This window comes from Nelumbo nucifera, chromosome 4 (assembly GCF_055504915.1).
Source record: "Nelumbo nucifera cultivar China Antique chromosome 4, China Antique-T2T, whole genome shotgun sequence".
Taxonomy (NCBI): Eukaryota; Viridiplantae; Streptophyta; class Magnoliopsida; order Proteales; family Nelumbonaceae; genus Nelumbo; species Nelumbo nucifera.
This window is the reverse complement of record NC_142652.1, coordinates 35971082-35978641: the sequence shown is the minus strand read 5'-3', so window position 1 is coordinate 35978641 and position 7560 is coordinate 35971082. Positions and strand designations below refer to the sequence as shown.

The 7560-nt window shown below is 35.8% G+C and overlaps 1 protein-coding gene across 1 annotated transcript; it reads right to left on the bottom strand.

Moving 5' to 3' along the window:
• Positions 1-4738: 4738 nt before the first annotated feature.
• On the bottom strand, positions 4739-6637 carry LOC104607450 (UPF0481 protein At3g47200-like). Its single transcript, XM_010273090.2, has one exon. The coding sequence runs from the start codon at positions 6635-6637 to the stop codon at positions 5318-5320; it is 1320 nt and encodes a 439-aa protein (XP_010271392.1). The 3' UTR covers positions 4739-5317.
• Between the last annotated feature and the right edge of the window lie 923 nt (positions 6638-7560).

Below are 7560 nucleotides of genomic sequence, written 5' to 3'. Positions count from 1 at the left end.
TGGGCATTTCTGTAATATGTTGTAACTAGGCCATGAAAAGATGACTTGCATTTTATTTTCAAAGTAACTTTTAATTAAGGGAAACTGTCTAATACTCACCATGGCTTTACATGAATTCTCTTAAACTCACCATAACTTTTCAAAACATCTAGGGAACCTCATGTCAGTAAGTTTTTGTTTTCCAAAACTCACCATCCACGTATTAGAGCACCATCGGTGTTCATTGGCACAAGTTTTCTACGTCAACATAAATGCAATTTTCATTACCAAATGAATTAGCCTTATTAAACAATTTTTTTGACTGAAATGTCCTTAGGTGCCAAAACTTCATATATAAGATTTCCCCTTGTTAAGAGTCTTCTTGCGCTCAATGTCTAGTGAACCCATATTTTTCCTTAATACTTTTTAGTTTTGCTTAATTAGGACACTCATTTTTTCCATTATTTATTCATTTGCTTCAGTTCTACTTCTTTAAAACCACTATGTCAGTTAATTGGCTATATGAATAAGATCAAAACAAGACACAAACCTAGGTCGTAAAAGATGTAATAGACTTGGTGAAAAAGAAATATTAAATGCACCTGAAAAACCAATACTAGAACCATGTGAGGAGCACCATAGACAAGTAAAAAATGCCAAAGAAAAATAGACCAAAAGTTGGTATCATATTAAGAACCAAAAGTAATGTGTTTTGATTAGACCACGAGACTGAAAATAGCCCATTACTTAGCAATGCCTGCTAGGTGGACAACTAAAGGGTAGGAAGATGACCAATAATCTCTATCATCAACTTGTTGGTTAGTACTCCAATTCTCAAATATTGTACTAATAGTTGATATATATCCTATCCATTTACAAATGTTGATATATTCGGATGGTTATTTTCTTTTATCATTCAAGTGGCTCAGGTTTAAGTTTTCCAAATCATTTTTTGTTGAAACACATACATATTGGTTCAATATAGACATAAATAAACAAAAAAATACACAAATTGTGTGTAGACTTAATGGTTACACAACATTGTATAAATATATACATCTCTTTTCTTTCTTTTTCTTTATAAGTGAGAAATGAAATTTTATTAGAGTAAGGAAATGTGCAATATTTGTAAATTTGATAAATATGAAATCTTGTTGTATAACTCTAATGGAGATCTTTATGAATTAGACCAAAGCTGAAATCCATCATGGAAGACACATATTTGGAGTGAAGGATTAAAGTAAGATGAAACAACTCACTTAATAATAGCTTGGTATCCATCATGGAGATCTCTCTTCCACTATTAAGATGAAGATACTAGAAGGACTTGCTTTGTCTCTTTTTCTCTCTATTGCCTTCTATTCTCGGGAGAAATACTAAAAGTGGTGAACTAAAAGAGCGGTTGAAAATGGTGTAGAACAATGGGCATCAATTAGCAAACCCAAGAGGTTTTGATGTTCAAATTGAAAAAACAAGAAAATGATATGATTAGTCCTACAAAATCATAAAAAAATAGATAAAAAACTTCTCCCAATGAATTGTATCAAGATGAAGATACCTGAGCGAACTCTCTCTCTCTTTATCTCTACTGCCTCATGTTCTCGAGAGAAAGAAAAAATAGTAGAATACTTTCAAACGTAACATAAGAACCTACAGTTAGCTTTGAAGAATAGGGCATGAACATTGAAACGTAGTTAACTTTTAGATGTAACATAACAACATGCAGAATTATGGGTCGATAGAATTGTATCAAGATGAACATACCTGAGCAAACTTTCTCTCTCTCTCTCCTCTTGTTCTCAAGAGAAAGAAAAAAACAGTGGAATACTTTCAGACATAACATAACAACCTGCAGTTAGCTTCGAAGAACAAGGCATGAATAGTGAAACACACTTAACTTTCAAACATAATATAACAACCTACAGAACTATGGGTCAATAGAGTTAGGGGTAATTTCATCCAAACCTCTTAGGTCGATAGAGTTCTTGTGCACGTACACGTATCCGCGTCTCGGCTCGGCTCAGCTCAGAGAAACGTTCAAAATTAAATTCAAAATTTAAAAAACAAATGATTAATCTGGTAAAAACAAAAAATTGATTCGATGTATTGCATACACGTACCCGCACCCGTGAAAAGCACCCCTAACCCCCCTCACATGCATGGGATGCCTATAGTTTTTTCCTCCTATGGGTCCCTACCCATAGAGAGAGCAAAACTATAGATATATTCCACCTCTACTCCTTTCCCAAACAATATGTAACAAGGAGTTTTTCCATGCACTCATGAGTGGGAAGAGGAAAATACAAAACTCAAAAACAAGAGAGGGAAGAGAGAGATTCTTGAAATTTTGAATCTCCCTCCAACATATAATGCCCTTTGCATCATAGGTAGCCAACCTTTGTTGAGGAAAGTCGGGGTCTGTTAGTTGAAATTTGAAATTTCCAATTGCCAACTTGACAAATACCAAAAAAAAAAAAATTGCCAACTTCATAAATAAACAAATCATTTTCTAAAGCCAAGAAACAGTGGCTGGATCCGATACAAACGGGCTACTAAAAAGATAGCAAACAAGAGAATTCAATGTGCCAGTTGTCAGTATATAAATAAGGGTAAATTGTTGAAACCTCCCTTGAAGTTTTGGAGCATTGTTAAAACCTCCTCTAAACTTTAGTAATTGCAATCATCTCCTATGAACTTTATTACATAGTTGCAAGTAGATCCACTCTATTAAAATCCTCTAAAAAGAGATATGCAAATGTCCAAAATATCCATGTTGTTATTTTCGAAGATGGTTTCTACAAAAAAAAAATGCAAACTTTATGAAAACCACAAAAAAGAGAACTTAAAGTTGCAATTTTACCATTAAGGTTGAGTTTTGGAAGGAGTACAAATACAAATACGTAGAGTGCAAAACCTTGTATTTTGTATGTATATGCACTGTACATATTTGCATTTGTACTCCTTCCAAACTCGGTCTAAGCAATTGATATGAAGGGCGAATTTGGAAAATAAATCAATTTTAGAAAAGAGATAGGAAGGGTTTGGATTAATGATTCAGATGTAGAAAAAAACTTGAAAAATAGACATTTTAGTCAAAGTAATTGTATGGTTATTTTGGACATTTTCATGCCTCTTTTTAGAGGATTCTAATAAAGGGGGTCTACTTAGAACTATGTCTGAAAGTTCAGGGGAAGTGATTGCAATTATACCAAACTTTAAGAAGGTTTTAGTAATTTACAGAGAACCATCCAGGCAACCGGTTCCGTTTTACCCCAATCCCGATCCCTACCAAAAACTATTGAACCGGTCAATGACCCATTGAACCAAGCAGTCAAACTATCGACTTGTTGACCCGTTCAATGGTTTTTGGCCGTTTTTTATGTTTTTAATTTTTGTTGTTAGAACGGGCCATCCATTTGAACCAGACAGTTGAACTGTTGACCCAAAAACCGGTGGCCAAAATGGTTCTATTTTCAGGTCGTATGAGTCACGCGCTCGAATGACATAACACGTATGATACTACTTAATGGACCTCACACACTCAATTTTTTTCTTGTAATTTTTGTTGTCAGAACAGGTCGTCCGTTCGAACCAGACGGTCGAATTGTCGACCCAAAAACCGGTGGCCAGAACGGTTTCATAATTTTTTACTTGTAATTTTTTGTTGTCAGAATGGGTCGTTCGTTTGAATTGGATGGTTGAACTGTCGACCCAAAAATAGGTGGCCAGAATAGTTCTATTTTCAAGTCGTATGAGTCACATGCTGGAATGACATAACACATATGATATTGCTTAATGGACCTCACACACTCAATCTTTTGCCTGTAATTTTTGTTGATAGAACGGCTGCCCGTTCGAACCAAATGGTCGAACCGTCGACCCGAAATAATTTTTTGCTTATAATTTTTATTGTCAGAATGGGTCATTCGTTCAAACCGGATAGTTAAATTGTCAGCTCAAAAATTGGACAGTTGAATTGGTGACATGTAAACATTAACATGTGATCATGTGGACTTGAGGAGAAAATCCCTTCAATTCTTTGCAACTGCACATTGCGAACATCTCCTTGTCATTCATGGGAAGATATTTCTGATGTGCGGCCATTTGGGACATGTTAGGAGCGTTTGATTGATAGCAGATCTAACAGGATTTTTCAGTATTCAATTTTCCTACCCACTCTTCACCCGTCGTGAATTGTAGCCACACATCTCTCAATTTGCACCAACTTTCATCTATAATTAACACCAAAAAATTATTAAAAAGACCTCTAGTTTTTAATGATACATACAATTAAAGAACCAAATTAATCATTTTCATCAAATGATTAGTTAGACGGGGTAACCGGTCCCCAATACCCATATCCCCAACCTTGGTGGCAACGGGATTTAATAAGGGAATTAATGTGTCTTTGAATCATTCACGTAGTTCTGTATGGTTTGAGATAACAGTCGATCATCCATGTGTCTGTTGGGAGAATCACGAAGTCAAGCAAATTATAATTAACTTTCAAAAACAGTGGAAATAATATTTTTCTCCCTCTTTGTGTGAATCTGTTAGGAAACAATTTAGTAGAGTTTAAACCAAAGAACAAGCACACAAGAACACAACCAAATTTATGTGAAAAAACCTTCCCGGTGTGGGAAGGAAAAAAAAACCACGGTCACCCAAAAACTTTCACTATCAAGAATGTGATTGTACAAAAGTTCTCTCTAGATAAAACTAAAGGCATATAATCAGCAAATCATCAAGAAAATGCGTGTCTTGGAAACTAACAAATATCTCAAGATAATGGAAAAATCTCACCCAAAACGGAGGTACTGTTCGCGGACTCAGATCTCACAAACTAGTGAATCAAACCAGATCTCCACCGTTCAGATTGAAGAACCTTAAGTCGCGAACATGCCTGCAAAATTTCAGCTCAATCGGACCACAAACAACATTCGATCGGAGCACAAGATGAAAACTGCGCAGACTGGAATTTAAAAGAATCTCCTTTTCTCCCTCCGTTTTTGCACGGGATTCTCTTCCTTTTTCTTTTCTCTTCTCCCAATCTTTTTGACAACCAACACCACTAAAAAGTTATTTCCTTTTCCTATTTTCATTTAAACAAGAATACCTTCATCTATGGGTTCAAAAATACCACATGGACTTCACTTCAATAAGAGGGAAACTCAACAGTGTCATAAAAAAAAAAAAAAAAAGAAAAGATTGTGCACGACCGGCAGGAGAGAGAGAGCATGCAGCCATAGAGGAAAAGAACCGAACAAACAAACACAATTGATAGACAACTTTGGCTTTATTTGGGTTCCATCATTTTATTTATGATATACTCGTAGTTTCATTTCCCTTTTATGTAAGATTTGACTGAATATATAGTCTGTATGAATGTGAGAAGAAGCAGCAGAACTGCAGCAATGAATGAAATGATCGCCCATGGCGTGTTGAAATAATCATGTACCAACTTTGCCCGCCACCTATGCAAAGGGTTCTTATAATATTCCTGCACATCTTGGCAAAGTCTGAGATAATAGAAATTGTCATTTTCTGACATAACAACCCCTTTTCCAAGCTTGTTAAAGAGATGTGCTACCTCTTCATCATCCCCTAGCAAGTTGTCTATAATCCCACAACCACGGAGTAGACCCACATCCTTAGAAGTGTTTATCAGGCTATCCATAAACAATAAATAATCCACGAAGTACAGAGTTGAATTCTTCATATAACACTGCTCAAAAGCCAACAAATTTCGGAGGAAAACCTCAGTAGCGTCTTCGATTTTTATATTTGGGATTTCCAGTACTCCTTCATTAAATCTTATGTCCAACCAGCTGTTGCTTGTAATCATCTTAAACTTGACTCCAGCCTCTTGAAGCTCTGTTGCAGTAGGGGGAAGGTTAAACATAGGATCACCTTTTGGCTTCTTTCTTTCTGATGATGGGAGATGGTAATTTCGTAACAAGTCAAGCAAATGTTTTACTTGGGAACTATTCGGGTTTTGGTTTGGAACTCGGTCCTCCTTCTGCAAAAATTCTTCAAATACAGAGAAAGAAAGCTCAACAAGAGAATTTTTGTAGTTCAGGGTGGTATTAACTAGCTTGAATAGATACTCAAGAACAAAGAAGGGAATTTGATTTTCAAGCAGCACCATGTCATGATATAAACCAGCATCAGTCCATGCCGCGTGGAATACGGGGTCAAACTCACTTCTCAAGCTAGGATTCTCGCACATGAAAAAGTATGCAATGATGAAGCAACCATCAAGCAGCATCATTTCCACGAATTGGTCACTGCTAAGGCTTATGGTTTCTGCGTAACATTTTCTGGCTCGATTTTCCAATTCTCTCATGGTGTTGACATACGCTTCCAATTTTATACTTGGATTTCGACGAAGAAGGCTTTTCAGGTACCGTTTCTTATGTTCTTCCATTTCTGCCAAGCGTTGTTTGCCATAGTGAAAAGGGCCAAGTGACACCATTCTGGGTCTATAAGCTTCCTCATTTATTTTGCGCATTTGTTCTGGAACTCGGAAGATACAACACTCGGAGGACAATGGGGACACATCATCCAATTTTTCTTGAATGGAATTCACCAACGTATCTCCAATTTCAATTGCAAACGAAGTACAAGTACAACCTTTGTTCTCAGTTGGCGTATTCATGTCTGTGACTTGACTGTTACTGGCCGTCCCTATTGAGCTTAAATGTAATAGAAGATATGGGTAAGATTTCAGTTTCGCTATGATGATATAGTGCGACTTCAACACCAATATCACTGTTAAAATCAAATAAGATGTGCTTTCTCAAATAAGCTGGTCACTAAATCTAAACAATGACCGTTACTAGACATGATGTATTCAAAATAAAGAAATAACAAAAGGATAATTAATTGCTTCAACAATTTCAATGCAAATTTCCCCAAATACCGAGGCATTGTCTAGAGAGAGAACGGCCACGCTTTTTCAATAAGTTATTTACCTGGGTAAATATAATTATCTGTGTAAGTTTTTATTGGGAAACACTTATCCAGGTAAGTGTAGTATTTACCCATGTTCTTTTATTTCTCAAGTAAAGAAAGAAAATGACTATTTTAACCATAAAAATCTATTATTAAAAGGGACATTTTTGTCCCATTTAAGTATTGGAAACTCCCCCCCCACCCACCCAAGTGAGATAATTATTTATCCACCTTGAAGATGGGTATCACTCACCCAAGTATATGGTACTTAGGAAAACAAACTTTCGCTGAGCCACACATTAATGTGAAAAAAGAATATGTGATTCTTGATCAATGAGAACCAAAATCTCATTGACCTACTTTCCCCCTCTCAAAATCCAAAAAAACAAGAAGCCCACTGAATGGAAACTTTTGTTTGTAGCCAAAGACTGTTAGCAAATGGTTCTAAGGTGTTGTCAGGATATACTGTATCACTTGAATGGAAAAGATATGAAGTAGCTCATAAAAAATACAATTTCTCAAATATTTTCCCAAATTAAAATGAATGGAAGAGTGGTACAAATTAGAATAGGAGTTGATTCATCTCATTGCCACTTTCTTATTTTTCTCTTACAAATGAAGAAGCCA

What these genes read in the sequence shown, in the direction of transcription:
- LOC104607450 (XM_010273090.2), bottom strand. Translation starts at nt 6,637, where the DNA reads ATGAATACGCCAACTGAGAACAAAGGTTGTACTTGTACTTCGTTTGCA.